This window comes from Ovis aries, chromosome 1 (genome assembly GCF_016772045.2).
Source record: "Ovis aries strain OAR_USU_Benz2616 breed Rambouillet chromosome 1, ARS-UI_Ramb_v3.0, whole genome shotgun sequence".
Classification (NCBI taxonomy): Eukaryota; Metazoa; Chordata; class Mammalia; order Artiodactyla; family Bovidae; genus Ovis; species Ovis aries.
Genome location: NC_056054.1, coordinates 10,691,759 through 10,719,490, shown reverse-complemented (window position 1 = coordinate 10,719,490; position 27,732 = coordinate 10,691,759). Strand labels below are relative to the sequence as shown.

The 27,732-nt window shown below is 41.7% G+C and overlaps 1 protein-coding gene and 1 non-coding gene across 2 annotated transcripts; both read left to right on the top strand.

Moving 5' to 3' along the window:
* CLSPN (claspin) lies at positions 1-27,732 on the top strand. The gene is made up of 25 exons (XM_004001792.6): positions 1-115; positions 2,819-2,927; positions 3,464-3,912; positions 4,517-4,678; positions 5,919-5,996; positions 6,324-6,396; positions 7,024-7,132; positions 7,320-7,900; positions 12,862-13,053; positions 14,747-14,976; positions 15,904-16,082; positions 16,192-16,256; positions 16,977-17,176; positions 17,507-17,661; positions 18,456-18,682; positions 19,255-19,366; positions 20,324-20,399; positions 20,622-20,725; positions 23,515-23,679; positions 23,787-23,908; positions 24,156-24,283; positions 24,626-24,731; positions 25,509-25,591; positions 25,850-26,011; positions 26,344-27,732. Exons 1-25 carry the CDS (start codon positions 92-94, stop codon positions 26,452-26,454), a joined length of 4,002 nt encoding a protein of 1,333 aa, XP_004001841.3. The 5' UTR covers positions 1-91; the 3' UTR covers positions 26,455-27,732.
* Positions 16,435-16,507, top strand: TRNAE-UUC (transfer RNA glutamic acid (anticodon UUC)). Its single transcript has one exon. It is a non-coding gene; the product is annotated as a tRNA-Glu (tRNA).

Here is a 27,732-nt window from a genome sequence, read left to right as displayed (position 1 = left end):
GACTGGAGACGGCGGGAGCGGCTGAGTCCCGACGGGTAGGGGAACTGGGGACCTGTTTCCTCCCGAGTGGCGCGCTGAGGAGGCCCTGGTCATGACGGGTGAAGTGGTTTCCGAGGTGAGTTCGTGCCCTTGCCTGCATCCGTAGCTGCGGGGGCCCGGCGCCGAGGGATTGGGGGCGGGGGAGGGGGGTAGCAGGGGTCGAGCCGGCCGAGCGGGTCGCGGAGGCGGGAGGACTACAGTTCCCGGCCCGCACCGCGGCGGCTCGGCTTCTGTACTCGCGCGGAGACAAATCCGCGGGCCCCGCGCGCACGGGAGCCAGCGGTCCGCCCCGGCTCTGGGTCCTTCTCGCCTCAGTCCCTCGGCCGGGTTGTACCCGGTCTTTGCGTCGCGCTCAGCCGGCCGCCGGCCCCAGCTCAGCCTGCTCCGCCCGCCCCTTTGGCGCGTTTCCGGTGGCGGGAGCGCTTCCTACAACAGCGCCCCCCAAAGAGGAAGGACCCAGCCGAACCGGACCGCTAGGGTGCTGTGCATGCGTAATCGCTAAGTCGTGTCCGACTCTGCGACCCCATGGACCGTAACCCGCCAGGCTCCTCTGTCAGGGCAGCATAAGGAAGGGAAAGTGAAGTCGCTCAGTCGTGTCCGACTCTTTGCGACCCCATGGACTGTAGCCCACCAGACTCCTCCGTCCCTGGGATTTTCCAGGCAAGATACTGGAGTGGGGTGCCATTTCCTTCTCCAGGAGACTTTCCCGACCCAGGGATTGAACCCGGGTCTCCCGTATTGAAAGCAGACGCTTTACCGTCTGAGCCACCAGGGAAGTCGCGGCAGCATAATTCTCTGTAAATGGACGGCGGGAGTCTGAGGGAGTTCCAAACTGGGTCTGGAAGAGGCCTCTGAAGTCATCGCCCTGGGTCCCGAGAAGGGAAGGTACCACCAGTCTTGGAAGACTTCCGGGCGGTGACTCGCTGATCGTTCTCGGAACTGGCATAGAGGCATCTTTCCAAATCTGTGTTCTTTTTTGGAGCTGGGGCTGGAGTGAGACAGTATGGGGCAAAATTTAACGGGGCGCTAAAATACTCAGTAATCAAGATAATTTTTTAAACTTTTTTTATTGAAGCATAGTTGAATGACCATGTTTTGTTAATTACTACTGTTCAGCAAAGTGACTCAGTTACACTTATATACACATTCTCTTTCATATCCTTTTCCGCTATAGTTTATCACAGGATGTTAAACAGAGTTCCCTGTGCTATACAGTAGGACTTTGTTGTTCAAGATAATATTTTATGTAGTTTTTTAAAAATAAAAATTAATGCAAAAAGAATTCCATAATTTGGTTTTGAACAAGATATCAAACTGAAATGAAGACACAATCCAACCCTGTATCTAGACTACACTGCCTTACTCACCTGACTCAGCCTGGCCCAGATTCCAAAAAACTTTATAAAAGCAGGCAGCTGACCTCATGGGCCATAATTTACCCACTGCTTTTTTAAATTTTAATTTTGCACAAAAATCCTTTTGATTACTAAGTGTTTGAGACCTCCTAACCTCCCCGTGTTCCTGGCCCTGATTATTGCTGGTTCTGCTCCAAATTGCCTAGAGTAGAGTGATGAGGAGCATCACCTTGGAGTGAGCCATGTGGTTGTCTAAACTCAGTTTCCATAGCCACAAGTACTATTACTGCTTTGAGTTGTTGGGAGAATCAACAGCATACATCATGATCCTCAGTGATTCCTCTGTTTGTATTATTTTTTATTATTTTAATAATTGCACTAAATATTCAGATCAACTTAGCAGTTGTCTCAAACTGTTCGAGTGTGGTCTTGTGCCCCATTACATTACATATGTATTTTCCCCCTTATTAATAAGTTGATTCAGAGTCCTGCGAACACCAAGGTTGTGGGGGAACTGGCATCTAGGGTTAGCTTGATCATTAACTATAGTCAAGTCATCAAACTACCTCCCTTCTCCTTAGATTTTTCACTTGTGACTTAAAAAATTGGAGGGGGGTAGTTTGGGGCTGAATTTTAGACATAAACAAACAGAAAAGCTGTTAAAATGAACCCATCATCTAACTTCTACAGTTATCAAGTCATGCCAATCTTGTTTCATTTACACCCCCATGCACTTCCCCCCCTTACTGGATTACTTGACAGCAAATTTCCACACATACTTCATCCCCAAATATGTCATTATACATATCTAAAAGGTAAATGCATTCCAAAAAAGATAACTATAATATTACTACCATACCTAAAAAATTTAGAATTATTACTTGATATTAAATGATCAGAGTTCAGATTTCTTTGACTCTTACATATACTTTCAGTTTGTTTGAATTAGGATTAAGACAAAGCCTGCATATTGCAGGTATTGCTGTATCTCTGTATGTATGTGTGAATATCTTAACTCTTTTTATAAGTCCCCCTCCCTCTTTTTATTCTTGCAATTTATTGTTAAAGAAACGACATAGTTTGTCCTATAGAGCGTCCCATATCTGGATTGCCTCTGTGTGATGATATTTGACATGTCATGTGGATACACTGAGAAATAGTTCACACAGAAAAACACAATAATGCTTGATTCTCATTTACCATAACTCAAAGCGTTGCCTCTGTAATATCCTTCAAAGATGAACAATGAGTTTTAGTTTGTTTTTTCTAGCCAGTAATGTTTAATGTCATCCTTTTGTTAAACCATTGTATTGTTTTTTTCCCTTTATTTCAGACTGATGATCCCATGATGATTTATGTATCTTTATGTACTTAGAGTGTTCTGTCACTTGCTGGTTAATGCAAAGTATATTCTCATTTTCTAGGTTCACCTAGAAATCAATGATTCAAAACTCATTTCACAAGAGGAAACAGACAGTCCTTCAGACAGTGGACAGGGCAGCTGTGAAACAATTGGGCCCTTGAGTGAACAAGGTTTGTAACAGTCAGTACTTTTATTACTTTTATTTTTAGGAATAGAATGTGGGAGCGTGGGTTGTAAGTGGACTGGATTAATTAAAGTATTCTCTTGATTTTTAAAATTATTAATGCCTCACCTTGTTGTTTGTTCTGTTTATTATAAAAGCAAAATAATAGTGCATGTACTCTTTTGAAAATAACCACTTCTATTATATTATTGAATGTATAAAGTATCTGAAAGCTAGCACATTGCCTGGTTAAATGTATTCATTCTGTAATAAAAGGATTTTTAACACCTGCCAGAAGGATCAGAACAGCTTTACGCTTTGTAAATATATATAATTACATTTCTCAGTAAGAGATATTTTTCCAGGGAAAATGTTTTTCAAAATGTATGTTTAGATTTGCTTTGCTACAATTAGTTCTTAGTTACATAATTTCACAAGGTGATATACCACTTGGATAATTGGATATGATTTTTAGGAGTGGTGGGACTAGGAGAAAGGCCAAATGACAGTAGACCTCTAAAAAAAGAACTGTGTTTCCTCCAGATTCAGATGAAGAGATATTTGTCAGCAGGAAATTGAAAAGTAGGAAGGTGCTGCAAGAGAGTGATTCTGAAAGAGAAGACCCAAATGTGTCTCCAGAGAAAACTACCTATGACGATGCTGAAGAGGAGGATAAAGAGAACCTGTGTGCTGGAAAGAATGGAGAAGCCAGAAGGATCTATAAAACTCTGGCAGACAGTGACGAAAGTGACATTGAGGAGTCTTTATGTCAGGAGAATTCTGAAACCCAAGTGACACCTTGCTTAGCGATGAGTCTCCAGTCTGAAAACTCTATGGACTTTACAGTTGACAGAAAGATTTCCAAAAAGCCCATTTGTGGTAAAGAAGGAATTGGAGGAAAAGCAAAAGTAAAATCAAAGCGAAGACTTGAGAAAGAAGAGCGAAAGATGGAAAAAATTAGGCAGCTGAAAAAGAAGGAAACAAAAAATGAGGTACATTTGAAAGAATAATTTGCTGTTTCCAGGGCAGATTCACGTTTTAGGAAAAGAGAGTTGCTTTTAGTTCTTGGAGGTTGTTTTTGCACTCAGAATATAGCTTTGAGTTGATTGTTTTGCAGTGAGGTATGTAATTTCAAATCTATTGTTTGTTGGTCTCATTCTCCATTTTGGATACAATAGGACATTTCTAAAAATAGGTGTCTGATTTTCTTTGTGAGCACACAGAGTTACTCTTTGCTGTTTCTGATCTGATGAAAATTAGCTTTCATAGGAGGAATTTTCATGCATCCATCAATCGGAAGTCTTTGCTAACTAGAACTGTCCTCAAATTTTATAAACTAGTTGCTTAATGAACTGTTAATTGACTTTTCAAAAACAAAGGTACTATTGATTAAGTTAGTTTTGGACGATTGCTTTGGATCACAGCATGGATTTCAAAGGATGACAAAGGAACCAGTGATAATGTTCTAGGATGCCATATACTTGTCTGCTCATGAAATGTGAACTTTTCTGTCCTGATGCAAATTGCTGTATTTGATGTAGTAAAATACTGGATTTAAAATGATTGCATCTTGTTTTTTCCTTATGTGTTATCCAGGAAGATGATGTGAAACAGCCATTTAATGACAGTGGCTGTCTACTTGTGGATAAAGACCTTTTTGAAACTGGGTTGGAGGAGGAAAATCACTCTCCATTAGAAGATGAAGAGTCATTAGAATCAATAAGGGCGGCTGTGAAAAGCAAAGTAAAAAAGCACAAGGCAAGTAAACAATGATTCCAGTAAGAGTGAACCCACGGCTTCAAACCTTTGCTTTGTGCTCTGATTTACTGATGGAACCTTAATTTTTTTTTTAACTGAAGAAAAACACATGTCAACACATGATATAAATTTTTCAGCTGTTAATTTTGGAACCATGCAGTACAAGTAATAGACATGCTAACTTGTTTGGAAACTAGTGTTTTCATTGTCCTGACCAACTCAAAGCTATATTCTGAGTGCAAAAACAACCTCCAAGAACCAAAAGCAGCTCTCTTTTCCTAAAACGTGAATCTGCCCTGGAAACAGCAAATTATTCTTTCAAATGTACCTCATTTTTTGTTTCCTTCTTTTTCATCTGCCTAATTTTTTCCATCTTTCGCTCTTCTTTCTCACGTTTTCGCTTTGATTTTACTTCTGCTCTTCCTCCAATCCCTTATTTATCCCAAACTAGTATTCTCATTACTTTTTGAGGCAAAAAGTAAGGTGCTTTGGTTCATTTACTTAGTGGGCCGCGCTGGGTCTCCGTTGCTGCGCGTGCATTTTTGCTGACTGCGCTGGCCGGGGGCGCCTCTGGCTGCAGTGCGTGGCTTCTCATTGTGGTGGCTTCTCTCGTTGCAGGGCACAGGCTCTAGGCCTGTGGGCTTGGGAGCTGCTGCTCGAGGGCTCTGGAGCACGGGCTCAGTAGTTGTACTGTGAGGGTTAGTTGCTCTGTGGCACCAGACCAGGGATCAAACCCATGTCAGCTGCTTTGGCAGGTGGATTCTTAACACCAGACCACCAGGGAAGTCCCATAAGATACTTTATGTTGTATAAGAAACAGGTGAAAAAGGGGAAGAGATGTAAATTTTATAATTTAATGGCCTCTAGGAAATGAACCTATAGGGTTTCCAGAAGGCTATGAAAGAGAAGCATCAGTCAAAGCCTCCTTGTCCTGAGTGTTTGAAAGCATAATTGTTCTTCCTAAGATTATCTTTTTAGCTCCCCGAGGGGTCATTGTCCCTCTTTAGGGAAATACAGAGGTGTAAGAAATGAGGCCCCAAGCTCCACTGGAGACATCTAATTTATTTTCTAGGCATTATAGGATGTTGTGTGTCTAACATTTTGTGTTTAATAATTATTGATTTATTATTAATGTAGCATGATGTGATATTGGAGTGCAAAAATAGTCTTTGCATAAGCCACATCCTCTTGTGTCGGTTTAATTTTTGTCTCTTAATCCATTTGCAACCTTCTCTTTTAGAAAAAAGAACTGTCTTTGGAGAGTAGGGTCTATTCATTTGAAGAAGAAACTGAGTTGTCAAAAGGCACCACGAGGAAGGTGAGGTAGAGCCCTATATATTAATATTTGTCATGCTGAGCTCTTTTCCCAGGAGATTGTGGATTTCTCAGGAATTTTATTGTGTCTGTTGTATTTTCCTGATTCCCAGGATATTGCTTTGTACATAGTAGGAACACAGATATGAATTAGGTTGAATCAGTTTTAAGAGACTTGCAAATAAGTGAGCTCTTGACGTGTATATTGTATTGAGTTTATTAGAGATGATTGTTTCTTCTCTATCTTTTCTTGGGAAGAGCAGACTCTTAAGGGATGTCTGTCTTTCTTGGTAAAAGCATTAATATAGTCTCACATTTTGTTTTCTTTAAGGAAAGAAAGGCAGCCAAGTTAAGTAAGGAAGCATTAAAAAAATTGCATAGTGAGACTCAGCGCCTTATTCGAGGTAAAGAAGCCTATACGGTAAACATTGAAGTTTAGAATTGATCTTGATGAATGGCCTTTGTTCTAAAGCCTCTGAAACATTAATATAAACTAAGAAAATTTACAGAACTAGTGGTGGTAAGAAGGGAATTTTTCATTTAAAAAATTTATTTAAAACTTTAAAAAAATGTTTTGGCCACGTAGCACGTGGGATCTTAGTTCCTCAACCAGGAATCGGATCCAACCCCCCTGCTTTAGCAGTGCAGAGTTTTAACCAATGGACCACCAGGGAAGTCCTGGGAGGGAATATTTTAAAGGGTTGTCTATAGTCTGGTTGCATCAGGATCTCTTTTACAAACCAAATTTATAAATTCTTAGGCCCACGGAAATTCTGACGCAATAGACTTGAAATGGGGTTCGAGAATTTGTATTTTTAAAAAACTTCTTGGATCAGTTGATTTCACAGCTAGCTTTAAAAGCCACTGGTCTTTATGGAATTCTTTTGTATTTAGATCCTATTTTATGTTAAAGGCAGGATTGTTTTCTATTTCTGGTGATAGCTTTGGTTGTATTGTTTAATTAACTGAATGTAAAGCAACATTTCAGACTATATAGTATATGCATTTGCTTGTTCTGTTCCATTTTATAGAGTCTGCACTTAATCTTCCATATCACATGCCTAAGAATAAAACCGTTCATGAGTTCTTCAAACGTAAACCCCGGCCCACTTGCCAGGGAAATGCCATGGCGCTCCTGAAGTAAGAACCTTCTTTCCTTGTGATTATAATTTTCATAAACATTCAGTTTTGAGGCAAACGCCTGGTGTAAAAAGTTCAGATTCCTCGGTCCTGTAAAACTGATCTAACCAATTCATTATGTGCAAAGGGTTGGGAATGTTTCTCATTTAGGAGAATGTTTAACTCCAGCTTGTTTTCTCTTCTCTAGGTCCACTAAGTATCAGGCAAGCCATCACGAAGAAACCATAGTCACTGAAAACACGACTGAGATGAATGGCGACCACCACAGCAAAGACTCTGCGCAGACAACAGGTGCAGGATGTGCAGCGGAAATTAATGCGCTTCCTGCAGTTTCAAAGGAGCCCCAGAGCACTGCTGGATCCGATGAGCCTTGCGGGAAAGATTTGACAGGAAGCGAAGAGCTAGAAGTTCCCGAGAAACAGGAGCAAAGTGATGCTAGACCTTCACCTGGGGGCGTCTCGGTGGCACATCGAGAATGCAGTGTCCTGGGGAACAAGGACAATGAAGAGCATCAGACTGAAGGGCTTGTGGCACCTGAACCTCATGCCCTTGAGGAAGAAAAAGGCCTGAGAAAAACAGAAGCAGCAGATGAGAAGGTGGAAGAGCCCAGCCAGCAAAATGAATCAACAGCAGCGGTGCCACCTGAAAAAGCAAGGAGGTTCACTGTGGATAGACTTAAGCAACTGGGAGTAGATGTTTTCGGTAAACCTCAGCTGGGTGCTGACAGAGATTCCTTTGTGATACTTGAAGAAGCTGAAACCAACAGAGGTAATTCTTTGAATTGTGGGGAGCTTCTCTAGAATGATTTGTTCTGGCAGCTTCTGTTATTTGCCAGTGTGGAGGACAGGGAGCACAGGGGAAACAAACAACCACACGTGGTCTTAATACTGATGTACCGGATATGGATAAAAATCATCGTGTACATTTGGCAAGGTATCAGGACATTCTGAACCTCGTTTAGAAGGGAAACCTGTTGCTAGTTAATGTACAGAGGAGGGTACATTGCTGTTTTGTGGTATGACATTGATAAAAGCATTATTCAATTCAGTTTTTCACAGAAACATCAGCAAATTGCCTGCAAAACTGAATTTCTTTTCTTTCTTTTTTTTTCACTTATTCAACAAATATTAAACTACCCACTTCATGTAAGATGCTGTAGGGCATACTTGAGAAATCTGACATTTATCCTACGCTTAAGCTGCTTAGACTCTAGCAGGGGAGATAAGTAGGCAAATAGCAGTAATACAGGAAAGTGGCATCTTCTATCAGGAACATGTGTCACTAATAATTGGAAAAAATTAACATGGGAAAAAAGGTAGTGTATTCTTTGCTGAAAGAAATATTTAGAATAAAGCATGGAAGTTCAGAGAAGGGATGTTTCTTACAATAGGTGGTTAAAGGAAGGCTTGAAGAATAATCATATGTAATTGTTCACTTCTTCCCCTTCATACTTCAGTGAGGATCTTCTGGCTTGTTCCTCCTCTATCCCCTGTGCTTCCATAGTCGATGACACGTTGGGCAGCCATGTTTACTGAATGAATTAAAGAGTGAATGAATGATTCTTCAAGAGAGAGCCCAAGGGACTTACCTGGAGGTCCAGTGCTTAAGATTCCACACTTCCACCTCAGGGGGCATGGGTTCTATTCCTAGTCAGGGAACTGAAATCCCGCATGCTGCGTGGTGCGGCCAGAAATATTCCCTACTTTGGGTAGATTTCCTGATTTGTAGGTAAAATTGGGTTTCCCTCCTCTACTTCAAGGCAGTGTCGTTTGATAATTAAGAGCTTAGGCTTGGTAGCAAGATCAGAATTTGAATCTGGACATTACTCACTGTTTAAACTTGAGTATGCTATTTGACCTCTCCAAGGCAACTTTAAAAAAAAAGAAATAACACTTCTGGTTCACAGTGCAGCACTATAGTAAATCTGTTAATAATGCATACAAATGGAAAGCATAAAGAAACACTTGAATGGTAGCTGTTCTTTTTATTATTAGTGAAATTATTTACATCGAGATGCTGCTTCGTTAAATAGCATATGGTTGGCAGGTGCTAGGTCAGCCACAGTATCAGTTAAGTCATTGATTGAATGGGTGGATTTTGTGGAAGTGGAGAGAAGGATATTCTTGGGAGGGACAGAAAGAGCTCTATGTGGTACATATTGGGAGGACGTGTAAGTCGGTTTAACCAGAGCAGGTGGTGGGATGGAAGAGCTGTGTAATAGAACTAGCATAGCTCTATTAGCAAAGAAGCCTGGGAATAAGCTGGTGCCCAGAGCAGGGAGAGAAAGTTTTGTTGTGTGGGACTAGATGTTATCTAAATAGCCTCAGACTAACATGAGAAAGAAACTTATACTAGACACTATGAAATTTTGTTACATGGGAGTAGAAGTTTTCTTTATCATCTCAGACTGAGAAACAGGAAAGGGAAGAAACCTCCTTTTTGCAACTGTGGAAGCAGTGTCAGACTTTATTTTGGGGGCCTCCAAAATCACTGCCAATGGTGATTGCAGCCATGAAATTAAAAGACACTTTCTCCTTGGAAGGAAAGTTATGACCAACCTAGATAGCATATTCAAAAGCAGAGACATTACTTTGCCAACAAAGGTCCGTCTAGTCAAGGCTATGGTTTTTCCAGTGGTCATGTATGGATGTGAGAGTTGGAGTGTGAAGAAAGCTGAGCGCCAAAGAATTGATGCTTTTGAACTGTGGTGTTGGAGAAGACTCTTGAGAGTGCCTTGGACTGCAAGGAGATCCAACCAGGCCATTCTAAAGGAGATCAGCCCTGGGTATTCATTTGAAGGACTGATGCTAAAGCTGAAACTCCAATACTTTGGCCACCTGATGCGAAGAGTTGACTCACTGGAAAAGACCCTGATGCTGGGAGGGATTGGGGGCAGGAGGAGAAGGGGACGACAGAGGATGAGATGGCTGGATGGCATCACCGACTCGATGGACATGAGTTTGGGTAAACTCCGGAGTTGGTGATGGACAGGGAGGCCTGGCGTGCTGCGATTCATGGGGTCGCAAAGAGTCGAACACGACTGAGCGACTGAACTGAACTGAATGTATTAGATACTGATTGATTTTTTTTTTTTTAGTAGTTATCTTTAATTCTCATAACCCCAGGTATTACTTTGCAAATGAAGAAAATGAGGTTTGGAGAGATTGGGTAATTTTTCCAACATTGCAATTGCTTATACAGGGAGCCAGCACAATGCCTGGCTCATAATAGGCACTTATTTTTAACTCAGGATATGTTTTCCTTCAGAACTAATATTTGACATGAATGTTGGGTTTCCAGATCACTCTGTTTCATAATATATATGAAGTTAGGGTCAGCATTCATTCACTTTTACTTAGCATGGTGTTTGGTGTTGCTTGCTGTATGTACCAGTAAGATGCAGTCCCTGCTCTCAAAGAATTTTAAATCTAATAGGAGTTAGAGGCAGGAAAATTGGATATTAAGTGCTATGCATACTTTGAGCCTAGAAAGAGTTCCTCACATGGAGTCAGGGAAATTTCTAGAAGGAGTTGATACCTGAGCTGAGTCCCAAAGTCTGAGTAGGAGATACAAGGCAGAGAGGTGAGAGAGGGCTTTCTTGGTGAAGGGGACAGACCTGCAAAAGACACAGAGACAAGAGAAAGCAGAGGATGCTCTGGTTAGCTGAAGTGAAGATTGCAAGGTGGTTGGTGACCAGAGGCCAGAGGGTGCAGAGATTTTAGGTAGAGACATGAGCTGGAGCGGAGATGTTTCACTTAAAGAGGAGATGAAAGCTAGGAGAAGACTGAAGGAGGTAGAGGAGCTTGAACAGGGGCTCTGTGATGAGGAGGGTGGTGGTAGAGTTGCGTAGCAAAGGATAAGGGAAGTGGGTGCTCCAGTGGGTTGGGGGATGAAGGGTTTTGAGGAGCCTGGCTTTCTCCAGAAGAATGAAAGCTACTCCTGCCTCACTCTTATTTTAGGTCCTGAGTAATCTTCCTCCCCTTCCATTTGTTTTATTCTCTTGGCTCCAGTGATGACCTTCCTACTTCTGTTCCCTTCCCACTGCTACTGCCTGCTGTTTCCAACTTACTGAACTAATAAGAAATGGGATGCAGACTTATAGCTTCTCTCCCTACTCTTTGGTTTGTAGTGTAGACATGCCACCCCTTTGGAGTTGGATTTTTGCAACTAAATAAATGATGTTGTTGTTGTTTAGTCACTAAGTCGTGTCTGACTCTTTGTGACGCCATGGACTGTAGCCCACCAGGCTCCTCTGTCCATGGAATTTCCCAGGCAAGAGTCCTGGAGTGGGTTGCCATTTCATTTATCCAGGGGATCTTCCTGACGCAGGGGTTGAACTCACTTCTGCATCTCCTCCATTACAGGTGGATTCTTTACCACTGTGCCACTTGGGAAGCCCAGTAAATAATGTCAGGGACTCATTAAAAAAGGTTTCTTTCCAGTTCTCTTTTTCTACTAAGACCCTTTAGGGAGGGAGAAACCACATCTGGATGCTAACCACAAAACTACCGAAGTATGAGTTGAGTGAATTTTAGGAAAAAGAACCAAACTTGGAGTACCCTGGACACATTATCATGGAAGAGAAGGCATATGAGAATAGCCCGAACCCAAAGAAACTGTTCTTCTTTTCCTTTCTTTTCTCTTTATAACTGTCAGCTCTCTTACAACAGATCCCATTATGGTATGATTGGCTTGTTATACAGTGAGTAGGGGATGGTACCAGGTGACAGCTGGCTGAGGGAGAATGAAAAGAAAGTTCTGAGCAAAAGCGGTGGGGAAAGGGAAAGGCCATATTGCGGTTAGACCACTGCACTCACTACCTGTGTGTGTTCCCACTTGTATATAAGTTGATGTGTGGGGAAAGTCGCTCAGTCGTGTCTGACTCTTTACAGCCACATGAACTGTAGCCCACCAGGCTCCTTGGTCCATGGAATTCTCCAGGCAAGAATATTGGAGTGGGTAGCCATTCCCTTCTCCAGATCTTCCCAACCCAGGGATCGAACCCAGGGCTCCCACACTGCAGTTGGATTCTTTACCATCTGAGCCACCAGGGAAGCCCAGGCACCACCTCTCAATGGGATTTCCTTTCTCAGTGTACTGATTTATATCCGTGTAAAAGTTTCATGAAGAAGCTTCCAGCCCTGCCACCAAGTTACATCCCTAATTGCATTGATTATTATTTTCCTTTTTTTGGCCGCACCGCATGGCTTTGGGATCTTAGTTCCCCCCACCCAGAGATTGAACCTGGGCCCTCAGCAATGAAAGCTCAGAGTCTTAACCACTGGCTTACCGGGAATTCCCTCTTTTTCCATTTTTAAAATAGACTTTGCTTGTATTTGGAGAGATGCTAATAAACAGTGAGATGTTCAAAATAGGGAATATTTTAAAAGGAGACTGAAACCTGTGACAAATTAAGCCCTTGCATAATTAAGGAGTATGGTATTTTTCTACCGGCTTAATGCTTTTTTAAAAAGAATTGCACATATTTAGAAACTTCAGTTGTAAATATCTACCCTAAATGGAGTTTTAAGGAACTCATTGAGGAAGAACAGTTACAGTAGTCCTTTAGTTTGGGTTAAGTTACATGAATTGAACACAGGTGTTGGTAGCAAAGGAGTTTTTGGTGTCTCTCTGTACTTTTTTTTCCTTACAAGTTTGTTGAACCTAGCTTGTATTTCTTAACTGGACTCTAAAAGGCAAACTGACATACTGGTTGGTGCTTGGTTTAGAACTGGAAGCCTTGAAGCAGCGTTTCTGGAAGCATGCTAATCCAGCAGCCAAAGCCAGGGCTGGTCAGAAGGTGAACGTGAACATCATAGTGAAAGATGTGGGCACTGACGGGAAGGAAGAGCTCAAGGCAGACGTGGTGCCCGTGACTTTGGCAGCTGAGAAGCTGGATGGGGCAAGCCACACAAAACCAGGTATGTGAGGTTCATGGAGCTGTTTTATTTGTATGTTTTTACTGGCCATGAGTCGGGTGGGGTGCCTGACTGTTGAACTCAGGCTGGTCTTTATGGCTGCTGAAGACCCTATAGTGAGACATTATAGAATCTTTTTCCCTGGAGACTCCAGAGATTGGATATGGCCTAGTTGTATGAGGTGGGTAAGATGACTTTATTTCTTAAAATAGTTTTTGTCTTATTGTTTAAAAAAATACCCATTGTAGAAAATAAATGGAATAAACAACAAATTTCTGCAGTAAACAAAATTTCTGGAGTAAACAAAAAGATTTTTCTGTCAGAGACATCTTCTGTAACCATGTTGTATGGCCCTTTAAAGTTTTTGCATGCAGGTACATGTCTGTTTGAAAAATAAAATAATAATGCAGTCATACATCATACAATCTGCTTTGTAATCTGTATTAGGGACAGGTCTGTTGTTCCCACTCCCACTTTGAAAATACGAGCAATTTATCACATAGAAAAAAATTAAACACTTAGGAAAAGGTATAAAATGAAAAATTAAGGAGGGGTCATATGTATACCTATGGCTGATTCATGTTGATGTTTGGCAGAAAGCAATAAAATTTTGTAAAGCGATTATCCTTCAATTAAAAGACAAATTAAAAAAAAAAAATTAGTCTTCCCAGAGGCAGCTTAGCAATTTCTTGTGTGTCCTAGGAAAATTCATATGCATTTACTATTGTGTAAGTGTGTGAGAGAGAGACACTGAACACTTCCTCTCTGCCAGACTCGGCTCTAGGTGCTTTACAGTAAATAACATCAGCGTCCTTATTTTATATGTGAGGAAACTGATAAACAGAGCATTTAAACAACTTGCTCAAATTTATATAACTAGTAAGAGAATTAGTAGCCTAATCCAGACCATCTAACTCAAGAGTTCAGGTATACATACTGCTTTTGAGTTTTTTTTAACATCACGTGATATTCCATTGTGCAGGTACAACACAGTTTGTTTAAGCATACTTCTGTTAAGGGACATCATGTTTGTTTCCGTCTTAGTATTTCACACAATATTGCATCCTAATATCACATATATGTTAGTAAATGCTGATGCAAAATTACGTACAGTGGAATCACTGAGTCCTAGTCACAGTTTCCATCAAAATAAGTTGTACCAATTTTTACTCTGAATGACAGTGTGTAAGAGTTCCTGTTTCTTCCTGTTAATGGATATAACAAATGTTTGCCAAATATATAAAAAATGGTATCATTATTTTGATTTGTATTGCTAGTAAGAAGTGAGGTTAAGCATTATTTTTAATACCAGTTGATATCTTTTGCTTATATTTACTTTGAGTTGTTTCTCTTTTTCTTCAATGTGGGTACAGTTATCAGTATTTTCCTTCATGGCTTCTGAACCAGAGATTTTCGAAGGTCCACTTGCCCCTGTTCCTCTTTTTTTTTTTTTTTTTGCTTTTTTAAATAATAATTTTATAATATCTGTAATATCCCAATTATGGGAGTTATCTCCTACACTCAATTCCTAATATCCCCCCCTTTGTTAAGATAACAAAAGCCTAAAATACGAAGGTCTCTGATTTTCCTTTTGTGATGTGCCTAGAACACCTCTGGAGTTGCCTAAAATGGACGCTTGTGTTGTTGTGTGTAGTCGGTCATTGCATCTAAAACATCTCTTCATACTTTTGCTCAGGGGAAAAGCTTCAGGTGCTGAAAGCTAAACTTCAAGAAGCAATGAAACTCCGAAGGTTGGAGGAGCGTCAGAAACGCCAAGCATTACTCAAGTTAGATAATGAGGATGGATTTGAGGAAGAGGAGGAGGAGGAGGAAGAAATGACAGATGAGTCTGAGGAAGATGGAGAAGAGGAGGGAGAGGAAGCCTTGGAGGAAGAAGAGGGAGAGGAGGAAGAAGGCAATGAGGAGGTTGCTGGCAATTACGTGGTTTTGTTACTAGGTCGCAATGAATACGGGAAAGAGAAAATCAGATCTGAGTAAGAGGATGATGAGCATTTTCGACTGTAGAAGAGATTTCAGGGTCAGAGATGAAGGTAGCTCATGTGTGCTAAATCTTAGTGCATTCAATCCCTTCAGCCCCATGGAACACCTGCAGTTCACAGTCATGCCCTGGCTTTTACCTGTTGGTTTACATATTGTACTATAATGCTGATATCGAAATGGCTTTCTATTAAAGACTTTTATCTTTGTTGTTCATTTAGATTTCTCTGTTTAGGAAAAAAAAAAAGAACTTTTAACCTTGGCCAAGTTGAGGTCTGGAATAAATTCTCAGGCCAAGACCTTCCCAAGTTAATTGTTGAAGAAGGTATTTGTAGATGGGCCTCTTGCCCTCGTTCTAAGGTATTATTTTCCACCTAGAGAAGACAGGTGATGATAGGATTTTTGGTATTAGGGAAAAGAAAAGTGTCCTTGTTTGAACAGTGGAGTCATTTGAAAGAGCTGGTTAATGTTTAGCCCTGGGTAAAGGAAGAGGAAAGCCGTGGCTGAACCGAGCAGGGTGTCACAGTCTGGTTGAAGGCCAGGAGTTGTCCTGCAATCTCAGGCTAATCATGCAGTCTCTCATTGACTCAGTTAAATGATAATCCAGTTCATTCAGAATCTCGTAGCAGTTTTGAAAGGGTAAAAGGTAAAGTAACAAAGTGTAAAAGAGCTCTAGAAGTGTCTACAACTAATAAGTTGTATTAATGATGGTGGCTGGACTGAGCTTCCTTCGGGTTTACCTGTTCAGATTTAAGACGTGACTTGTAACTAAGCAGCCAGATTTCAGGCTAGTATGTTTGCTTTAAAAATGTTTGACTTGTACTATTTTGTTTTTGGGTGGCGTGATTGGTAAAGACTGCAGAATTCCTTCTCGGTGGTGAAGAAGTAGAAACCAAAGATGAGAAAGAAATAGATAAAGAAAACAATGATGATGGCAGTGGTGAAATTGGCAAGTCAGTTGGCCTCTCTGTCCCCAAGCCTCTCTCATCTGATTCTACCTTCCTTCTATTCAAGGACAGCTCTTCCAAGATGGGGTAAGTAATTCTCTCTAAGGAAATATAAGATTCCCTGGTAAATACCAGGGAATTTGCCCCTCTTGGAAGAAGTAGAAACAGATATTCAATTTACCTACTTATTTTGTAGTTACTCTCCTAGTGAAGAAAAATCAGAAATAGATGAAAACTCAGGCAAAAGACCTAGCAAATTAGGTAAGTAGTGACTCTTAATGTAGAACTTGACACTTGATTTTTCTCTGATCCTCCAGCTTTAACATTTAAGGACTACAGTTCCTTAAGGTTCCATTTTTCTGAACCTTGGTAAACTTTTCCCAGTCTTAACCTGTGACAGTGATAGGAATTTATGAACTGTATTGTTTTTCTTGGGAATTCCCTTGTGGTCCAGTGGTAAGGACTCCATGCTTTCACGGTTGAGGGCCCAGGTTCAATTCCTGGTTGGGGAACTAAGATCTCACAAGTTGCATGGTGCAGCCAATAAACAAACAAAAAATCCCAAATATTTTTCTTGGTCCAGTTTTTGAAATCTTACATGCAGCTTCTTTCCAGTTGACCCTGAGCATTTAATAGGTCATTAGTGAATATGTGTTGATTGAGTGAAACATGAAACATTTCTATCCATGTAGATCAAAGGAAGATGTATAAGTAATTAGATAATGCAAAGGGTAATCATAGGCATTAGGGAAGATGAGAAAAAGATAGGAACTTTGAGGTGTCACTTAGCTCAGAGTGATAAACCCTGATTGTATGATGCTATCTTAGTACCATAATTGACCTTTAATGTAATGTTTTGGAACATGGAACTTGAGACGTTTACCAGTGGGTCTTACCAGACAGTTTCATTCTCAACTCTTTTTCCTAAACAAATCTGACTTATTTCTGGGAATCATGCACTTAAAATTTGTCTTTCTTTAGATGAAGATGATTCATGCTCATTACTGACAAAGGAGAGCAGCCACAATAGCAGCTTTGAGCTGATAGGCTCCACACTTCCATCCTATCAGCCTTGTAACAGACAAACAGGCCGCGGGACCAGTCTTTTCCCTACAGCAGGAGGATTCAGATCTCCTTCCCCAGGGCTATTTCGAGCCAGTTTGGTCAGTTCAGCCTCTAAGGTGAGATGGTAATGGTTTTCTAATCTCCTCCCCCTTTTGCTTCCCACATTGCTAAATAAAGTGTGTCCAAGCCAAAAACTCCCACCACATTATGTATGTTCAGTTTTAAAAATCCACCCCCTTTGTGTATTAAAAACAAGCCTCATCCAGGGTTCTTTCTTTCTTGAGGATGTTTTTTTTTTATGCTTCCCTTGGCTATGCATTGTCCTCCCCAACTGCAATTGCCTGAGAGTAGATTAGATTTTACAAATAGCAGCTTCTGTTGTTGTCATGACAGTGAATGACATTTGTAAAATGTTTTGTTTTTGTTTGGTTTTGTTTTGGTGCCAGAGTTCAGGAAAGCTGTCTGAGCCTTCACTTCCCATAGAGGATTCCCAAGATCTGTATAACGCCTCCCCAGAACCTAAGACACTTTTCCTAGGAGCAGGAGACTTCCAGTTCTGCTTAGAAGATGACACTCAGAGCCAACTGTTGGATGCAGATGGGTAGGTAGCTTTATGTTTCTGTGGGTGGGATTGTGCTGGGTACTGCTTAATTTTGTTTAAAAATAAAGCGAGCTTCTGTCACTCCATCTGTGCTTTCCCTTCTGAGAAAGAGAGGTGTGCAGACCATTAGTATTATATTCTACAAGTCTGAACAAAGTCTGTCTAGAAAATAAAAAGTAAATAGCCTTGCTAGTGTTCTGATCCTTCAATTTCTACCTTATTAGACCTGCATAACTCTTATAAGGTCATCAAATTTCCCTGTATCCATATCCCTGGGGGCTCAAGTGGTAAAGAATCTGCCTGCAGTGCGGGAGACCTGGGTTTGATCCCTGGGTCGGGAAGATCCCCTGGAGAAAGAAACGGCAACCTGCTCCAGTATTCTTGCCTGGAGAATTCCATGGACGGAGGAGCCTGGAGGGCCCCAGTCCATGGCATCGCAGAGAGTCGGACACGACTGAGTGACTAACACTTTGACCTTTGTCCCACTACAGTAGGAATTTTGGGTGGCATTGAGAATTGACACCTCTGTGGCACATTACATGGCCATAACACCAGGCCCTACTCTAGCACCATCTGAAGCCCCAAATTAGCCTTTACCCTTTGTCTTTTGAATAGCCTTCTTTCATAAACATCCCCCTCCCTCTTAAGGTTATCACAGGCTAAAATCTGACACTCTTATCTTCTGGTTCAGAATTCAGCTTCTAACTTTTCTTTTGGAAATGAGTTCAGGCTTTTCCCCCACTACTTTTTTTTTTTTCCTGAAGCATTTCTTACACTCTTCATTGGGCTTGTAGGTTCTTAAATGTTAGAAACCACAGGAATCAATACCAAGATTTGAAGCCTCGGTTGCCGTTGGCCAGTATGGATGAGAACGCCATGGATGCCAACATGGATGAACTGTTGGATTTGTGTACTGGGAAATTTGCATCTCAGGCTGAAAAGCCTCTGCCTGGGAAGAGTGACAAGAAAGAGAACATGGAGGAACTTCTGGATCTTTGTTCAGGAAAATTTACTTCTCAGGGTAATTATCCAACAAAGCAGCAAGGCTCACCCGCCCAAATACCGTCAGTGTCCATGTGAAGAAGTCCCTTAATCTCAGGTGAAATGTTCACAGAAAACAGCCATGGTGGATTCTTGAACCTAGGTTGAATTCACTGCTTAGCTCCTAACATTTAGAGCTCTTCCTTTTTTAGGATGGTGAAGTATCACCTTAAGACTGCTTTAACTTTGGCCATATGACTTGTCATTTATGGCTAGAATATGTGCAAAGCTTAGAGCGGCGTCTGCTGCAGAGTAAACTTCATATAAATGCTAAGTTATTACTTCCACCTGTGCACCCCTTTCTCCTTCTCACACCTCTGCTAGAATGTAAGCTCTTTGGGAGCTGGGATCTTTGTTTTATTCACTGATGTCTCCCTGGTGCCTGGCACATAGTAAGCACTAAATAGGGATTTGCTGAATGAGTGGATGGTGAGCTCTTTTTGGCAAGCTTACCTTAGAACTGTGTTGAGCTGGCATGTCTTCAGATGGCTGGGGAAAGAGGATAAAGCTGTCAGTTCTCGGTGACAAATCTTTTTCTTTGTTGTAATGTAGATGTCTCTACTTTGGATCCATCAGAGTTAAATAAGCAGGAGAAGGAGAGCAGCCTGGGTGATCCAATGGAAGAAGCACTCGCTCTTTGTTCAGGCTCTTTCCCAACAGACCGGTGAGTCCCAGTGATCTGAGGGAATTTGGCAAGTTCCACCTTCTGATAAAGTACAGGGGTAGCTTCTCTGGGCTTAGCAGTAAATGGTCATCTTAGGGGCTTCATATCCTGTCTGAGAGTCTTGCAATGGGTTTGAGTCTCATATTTGAACAGTGAAATTATTTATTCTAATGCTTTCATTTAGTTGATTGTGAACAGGATAAAAAAGGCAAGAAAAGGCACATGGAAGCTCTCACCATCACTAGTGATTAAGGAAATACAAACCAAAACCCCATTTTTTAAATACTTCCTCACTCCCAGCAGTTATTCCACGTTTGGGTATATACACAAAAGAACTGAGAACACGGTTTCTTAGTAGATATTTGCACACCCATGTTCCTAGCAGCATTATTCATAATAGTTACAAGGTGGAAGCATCCCAAGTGGGTGCATGCATAGTGGAATATTATTCAGCCTTTAAAAGGAAAGGAGGTTCTGATACATGCTGAGACATGGGTGAACTGTGAGGAGATTATGCTAAGTGAAGTGAGCCATTCACAAATATGCAGATACTGTATGATTTATATGAGGTCTTAGTGTAGTCAAATTCATACAGACAGGAAGTAGGAAGGTGGTTGCCAGGGGCTGTGCGGCGGTAAGAATGAGGAGTTGGTATTGAAAGGGTATAGAGTTTTAGTTTTTTAAGATGAAAAGTGTTCTAGAGGTTGGTTGGATAACACTGTGAATGTACTTAACACTAATGAACTGTACACTTAAAATGGTTAAGATAGCAAACTTTGTGTTGTATGTATTTTATCACAGTTTGGAAAAAAAATTTTTTTTGAAAGGCAAGATATCTTGTTTCCTGTTTTTGAAGAGATTCTTGGGGCTATAAGATATTTTCGGTCCCTAAGTTGGCTGACTGCTTATAGTTGGCTTTCAACAACTTGTGTATGGATTTGTTGATTTGCATCTTAGGGAAGAAGAAGGTGAAGAGGAGGAATTTGGAGACTTTCGGCTTGTCCCAAATGATAATGAGTTTGATAGTGATGAGGTGAGTTTGAAGGGAACAAAGTAATCATAACTGAACTCCGTGTATAGCTGCTGGGGAGTTTTGTTTGTTTTGTAGTTTGAATTCTTGAGAAGTCTGTTTGGCATGTCATCAAAAGCAATTTCCTAGACTGAAATGTTTGGGCAGAAGTTTCTGAATCCTGTCTTAGCTGAGGACGCATTTTATGCTGTGTAGCTTTGCCTGTGATGCTGTATGATTTTGCAGGATGAGCACAGTGATTCTGACAAGGAGGATCTGACCCCAGAAGACCGTGAAGATGAGGATGAGGAAGACCTCCTGCAGCAGTCGGAGAAGTCAAAACGGCAAATGTAGGTGTTACAGCCCTTCCTTTCGTTGCAAGAAAGTTCTCCTGACAGTTGAGCTGTAGCTTGCCACCACCATTTTACCTACATTTACTGGTTCTATTTTTGCTTTTTGTGGTTAACACAGATTGAATAACATCCATTTACATGATATCTTTTGAGTATTCAAAGACAGTCACATCCTCTTCAAGTGATTTCTGTACTAAACATCCCTAGTTCTTCAGCTGTTTCTCACATGACGTTGCTTCCAGACTCTTCACATATGTGGATTCTCTCTTTATCTTCAGGTGTGGTCTGACTACTGCCCTGTGTGGTGGTGCAACCACATCCCTTGCTCTGGTTGCCTGCTACTTATAAAGTAACCAGTAAGCATAAGAACTAAGTCACTGGAGAGCCTGAGGATCCAGTAGATGGTTAAAATTCCGCATGTCTTTTTTCCTTTGAATTACCAGCATTCCAGGTCTTCCTCATCCTAGTTTCAGGCAAATGACCCACCGTTAATTTTTTTTAATATTTTGTTGTTTTGATTATGAAAGTAAGCCATTTATTTTAGAATATTTAAAAGAATACAGAAAGATAAGGCACCCATGTCCACCATTCAGAGTATTTGTGAAAGCAGTGGTAGTGGTTATTATTGCCTTTGTTAGGACATATATTTTCACATGGTTGAGATCTGTAAAGCTTTTTTTATATATACAGTTTTGCATCTTACTTTTTTCACCACTTACTATATCTGTAAATATTTTTCCATGATATTGAAAATTGTATAAAAACTGTTTTAATAGATATTTCACGTTTTATTGTATGTGGATGACTTTTAGATTTCAAATATAGGACTTCATATTGATCCTTATTAGATTTATTTTGTTGTGTTTAGCCCATCATTCCATTCTGCTGAGATCAGTTTTGGATTCTAATTTGTCACCTGTCAAATTAACCATCTCATACAGCTTTGGGTCATCTATAGATTTTTTTCTAAGGCAGTGGTTCTTAAACCTGGTTTAACTATAGTGTCCTTTGTTCAAATGAAGTCTTATGAAGAATGGCAGCTAAAAGTTGAGCTGCTCAAAGAGGGTTAGATAGGAAGATTGAGGAGCTTGGTGGCTTTTAGCCCCTGAAGGAATTCCTCAGGAACCCTAGGATTTAGAGGAACTCAGCTTTAAAATAATAATGCAAGTCTTTGATAAAAGTCACCTTTCAGAAAGCCATCAAGCTTCTGCCATTCCCGACCATAGATAACAGCAATTTGAACTCAAGGTGACAGTAGATTTGTTTTCAGTATGACCTGAAGTCAGAAAAACTAACCTGTGGTGGTTCTGATTACCACTAACTGAAACTAAAGGATGCTTACTCCTTGGAAGGAAAGTGATGACCAACCTAGACAGCATATTCAAAAGCAGAGACATTACTTTGCCAACTAAGGTCCGTCTAGTCAAGGCTATGGTTTTTCCAGTGGTCCTGTATGGATGTGAGAGTTGGACTGTGAAGAAGGCTGAGTGCCGAAGAATTGATGCTTTTGAACTGTGGTGTTGGAGAAGACTCCTGAGAGTCCCTTGGACTGCAAGGAGATCCAACCAGTCCATTCCAAAGGCGATCAGTCCTGGGTGTTCTTTGGAAGGACTGATGCTAAAGCTGAAACTCCAGTACTTTGGCCACCTTATGCGAAGAGCTGACTCATTGGAAAAGACTCTAATGCTGGGAGGGATTGAGGGGCGGAGGAAAAGGGGACGACAGAGAATGAGATGGCTGGATGGCATCACCGACTCAATGGACATGAGTTTGAGTGAACTCCGAGAGTTGGTGATGGACAGGGAGGCCTGGCGTGCTGTGATTCATGGGGTCGCAAAGAGTCAGACACGACTGAGTGACTGAACTGAACTGACTGAACTGAGCCTAAATAGTCACTGGAAGGACTGATGCTAAAGCTGAAGCTCCAATACTTTGGCCACTTGAGGGGAGCAGCTGACTCATTGGAAAAGACCTTGACCCTGGGAAAGATTGAGGGCAAGAAGAGGAGGGAGCGACAGGATGAGATGGTTGGATGACATCACTGACTCAGTGGACATGAGTCGGAGCAATCCCCCAGAGACAGTGAAGAACAGGGAAGCCTGGTGCACTGCAGTCCATGGGGTCACAAAGAGTTGGACACAACTGAGTGACTAAACAGCAACAAATGAGCCTCAGTCACACCTGTAACTTGTGGGTCAAGATTTGGCAGGCTGTAGGAAGACCCCCCATGGACGGAGGAGCCTGGTGGGCTGCCGTCTATGGGGTCGCACAGAGTCGGACACGACTGAAGCGACTTAGCAGCAGCGGCAGCAGGAAGACCCCAGTCTATTACCTTTCCATACCATACTATCTCTAGTCTATCTCCTGAAGCTGGTAAGCTTAAATGCAAAACAAAATAGTATGAACCTTCTGACAGGTATGTCTCAAATATATAGAGGAGATTGAGAGTTCTGGCTTTAGAGTCACCAGCCTAGGTTGAATCCAGACTCTGCTGCCTCGCAGCTGTGTAGCCATCAGTAAGTTGTTTACTCTCTGAGTTTTAGTTCCTTCAACTGTAAATCAAAAGGAACAATAATAATACCCCCTCCCTGAGATAATGCAGTAATGCCCCAAAGCACAGTTATTGGCACAAAGTAGATATTAAATAACAGGCTTTTAAGTATTATACAAATGTATTATTATTATTAATTTATGCTTGTTATTAGAGGTGGCTGTGTGTTCTGCTTTTGTCATTACTGTGCATATATTCATTGTTGTATTTTCCAATTTTCACTGTTGTTTTCCAGGAGATTAAAGAAATACCTGGAGGACGAGGCAGAGGTGTCAGGCAGTGACGTGGGAAGCGAAGACGAGTATGATGGGGAAGAGCTTGATGAATATGAAGAGGATGTGATTGATGAAGTACTTCCTTCTGATGAGGAACTGCAGAGTCAAGTCAAGAAAATACACATGTCAGTATCCCAACAAACTCTTCTGAGCAGTGGACTGCATCTTAAGGCAGGCCCTATAACCAGCCAGAGTGGCCCTGGCTTTGAACACCATATTTCTCCTGTCGTAGGAAAACAATGTTAGATGATGATAAGCGCCAGCTACGTTTGTACCAAGAAAGGTACCTTGCTGATGGGGACCTGCACAGCGATGGTCCTGGACGAATGAGGAGATTCCGATGGAAAAACATAGGTATCTTGATCATTGCCTTTAGAAGCAAATGGTACAAGGTCCACATTTGTCCAATTTAAGCCGGCAAGAGGAGGTCAAAACTATAGCAGACAGTTGTGGAGGACCTGGCCTTGACCTTTATTTTCCATTAGTGGATGGGAAAAGCTGTGTCAGTATACTGTAAATGAACAGGGTTCACTAGTGTCTGTCCAGACACCCTCTCTTGTGGGGATTGCAGAATGCTAATTGCCTTAACTCTTTGCTTTAGATGATGCTTCCCAGATGGACTTGTTCCACAGAGACTCTGATGATGATCAGATTGAAGAACAGCTTGACGAGACGGAAGCCAGATGGAGAAAGGAGCGAATTGAACGAGAGCAGTGGCTTCGGGACCATGTAGGAAGCCTGCAAGAGATTCGCCTATTCCAACCCTAGATAGGAGGGTCATCTCAGTCACCTAGCTTGTCATGATAGTTGTCAAAACCTTGGGCAGTGTATTGCTGTCTCTTTTAATCCTTGAATTTTCTTTTGTGCTTTGAAAAGATTACCACGGGCAGTTGTATTCATGTTTTTGTCCAAAATACTTTTTTTTTTAAATTATTTGTCTGAAGCAACAGAGGGTAGCAAAAAGGAAAACAAATGTTATCCCAAGTACTCTAGCTTCCAGGCTATGCTAATTCTTTGGGTCTTTGGTGGAAGCATGGGCTTCTGTTAATGCTGTCTGATTTTTATTTTCAGGCACAGCAGGGGAAAATTGCAGCTGAAGATGAAGAAGAGATTGGGGAAGACAGTCAGTTTATGATGCTGGCCAAGAAGGTTACAGCCAAAGCTCTGCAGAAGAATGGTGAGCTCTTAGCCCTTCACAGGGGCTGTCCCCCTGGATTGTTGGTGCTGGAGCCTTGGAGGTGACTCCAGCCTTCAGAGGCTGTTGCAGCTTAGTCATGGACCTGTGTCTAATATTATCTTAAAGGGGCCCCTTGGATGGGGAGAGACAATGTTCTTTCAATCTAATTCTATTGGACAGTAGATATTGTAGTAGAGAGTGTATATAGCTGGTTTTGCTCTATGTTCTAAGGCAGCTCGTGCATGTGTGCATGCTAAGTTGCTTCATTCGTGTCTAGCTCTTTGTGACCCCATTGACTGTAGCCTGCCAGGCTCCTCTGTCCATGGTATTCTCCAGGCAAGAATACTGGAGTGGGTTCCCATACCCTCCTCCAGAGGATCTTCCCAATGCAGGGATCAAACCCGCATCTCTTAAGTCTCCTGCATGGGCAGGCGGGTTCTTTACCACTAGCACCACCTGGGAAGCCCTGTAAGGCAGCTCAGAGGAGTGAATTCTGGCTTCTTTGTTTAGTCGCTCAGGATTACATACCTAAGTGTTAGAGCTGGAATTTGTCGTACCACTGTTGTTTTTTCTTATTATTACTGATAATTAGACAATAAGTTTAGCTGAATTGTCTGTCTTAACCACTTACTATACTTTCAAATCATGATTATAAAATAATCAGAGTTCCTCTGGCCTCAGTTTATTATAGTTAAGGGCCTGTTAGTTTGTCTAGATTTAAAAGTAATTCTACCCAGTTTTGCCCAGAGCAGGCCTCTCTCTGTCTTTTCTTTTCAGTCAGTCACACTGTGGTTATTCAAGAATCAAAGTCTCTATTCAGAAATCCTTTTGAAGCCATCAAACCGGGAAGTGACAGCCAGGTTGGTTGGGGACCTTGTTTGCCTGAAGCCATGATTTGCAATGTTAAACGGCCTCAGTCAGGTTAAGGGAATGCTCCGTCGTTAGGGGAGGGAGGTGGCTGTGGGAAATGGAAGTAGGTGTCAAAGGAGCCTGCTATCTCTTTTGTATTTGAGCAGGGTGGAAATGTGTCCCCTCCATACCTGGCGGGTGCAGGGAGGAGCTGGCTTCTCCTTTCTTGGAACTTGGAATTTGATACCAGATGACTTTTCTTTCCTCAGCTGAAGACAGGCTCCCTGCTCAACCAGCCCAAAGCTGTGCTTCAGAAACTGGCTGCCCTCTCTGACCTCAACCCCAGTGCTCCCCGAAATTCTAGAAACTTTGTCTTCCATACACTTTCTCCTGTCAAGGCTGAGGCAGCAAAGGAATCATCTAAGCCTCGGGTAGGGAATTTGAGAACTGATTTGGTGACTCTCCAAAGCGGAGTGAATGAATGAGTGAATTGAATTGAATTGAAAATATATATGTATTTCTGGCTTAAAGATTTATGCTATAGTGTTAATCTTGCATTCCCAGTAAGGTACAAGGAGATTGCTACCCCCAGTAAGTATAATCAGCTGTGAGACTTGCCTGGAAATTTTCAGTTTCTTTTTTTCCTAATTATCCATGATTTAACTATGAGCTGCTTAAGAGCTAATTGAAGCTTAAGTATGAGTGAACCACAGCCTGTACAAAGGTCTTGAGTTGATTCTTATCTCTTTTCTCTGCTCTGTAGGTACGAAGAAGGGGTCCGTCTTTAATGACATCGACTTCACCTAAGCGCCTCAAAACAGATGATAGCACTTCAGAATCGAAGCAAAGCATCTTCCGTTACTTGGAAAGCTAGCTCTGTGAGGGCGCCAGCCCTTCTGTGGGGACTCCGTTGAGAGTATCTGGCACTGAAGGCTGGAATTGATGCTCACGCGGATGATCCCCTCCTCCTTCACGATCAGTGCATTAAGATTGAGGACGGAGATTCCAGTTCTTTCCACTGTGTGGCTCTGGACATCTCTTTCCTAGTATTACTTCCTGGGTTGGCCACTAACAATTCTGTAGTGTTTACAACAGCAACGTATGGGATACCTGGGTGTCCTCCATTAAATATTTGACATTTTACCCTAGCAACTTCCTGGATTGATTCCTTTTGGTGAAAGGGGTAGTTGGAGGAAGAAAAAGTGTGACAGGACAGAAAATTACAGAAAGCAGTGAATATTGAAACTGAGATGATGCCTTCACACCCCTACGATGTGCAGGATGGTGACCAGGACTCAGTGAAAGAGAGACTTCTTAGAGGAGCTAAGGATCAACAGATGGGCTATTTCATAAGTCATGCCCCTTCCGTTTTCCTTTCTGGCCCTTCCCAAGACAGTCTCAAATCTCCAGATCACCTTTGCTTCCTGTATAATGAGGACTCAAACTGGTACCCAAGTCAGAAAGAGCAAATTTTCTGGAGTATGAGGATGAAGATAGAAGTTTACACCCGGTGGCCACCCACATTAGATATTCCGTGGAGCAGAGACCTCTCTTCTAGGACTTCAATTTTCGATTTGAAACACTGTCGTTCAAGGACCTTCCTTCTCATTCTGACCGAAGAATTATATATAATCATTATTTATTGCATTCAGCTGGGTTGAGTATGTTGCCCTGACCTGTCAGAGGACAATGAAGTAACATCGTCATTACTTATTTTGAGAGAAGACCATCAAGGAGCTTCATCAAGATGCTGTTAAGAGGATTGCCACCAGTCCCAGTTTTCGCTGAACCACCATGAGGCTCTCAGAATTTTAAACAGACAGTTTTTCCCTCCCTCGGAACCAAACGTCACTGCTTCCTTGGAAAAGCGTACCATGTAAACACTCTGCTTTCACTGTTGTGAGCTGGACTTGGGAAGCTGGGTGAGCTGTGCCAGTTTTTTTTAACTGGCAATTGAGGAATACCAGCTTAACTGATGGAATTAGGATATAGGTTTTCTGCAGTTGTTTCTAATGTACAAGATGCTGACTTTGATGGAATTTGCATTTGTATATTTGTAATCTTGTAACAGAAAATGTACATAAAGATGTTTTAATATGTATGTAGTTTTTCAATAAATCCAGTGCCTTGAAGGCACGATTTGGTGTCCAGA

Excerpts from the sequence above, each read along its gene's own strand:
- CLSPN (XM_004001792.6), top strand. The coding sequence starts at position 92 with ATGACGGGTGAAGTGGTTTCCGAG. Across the intron at positions 116-2,818 it reads CGGGTGAAGTGGTTTCCGAG|GTTCACCTAGAAATCAATGA; the intron begins GTGAGTTCGTGC and ends CTCATTTTCTAG. Across the intron at positions 23,680-23,786 it reads CAAGTCAAGAAAATACACAT|GAAAACAATGTTAGATGATG; the intron begins GTCAGTATCCCA and ends CTCCTGTCGTAG.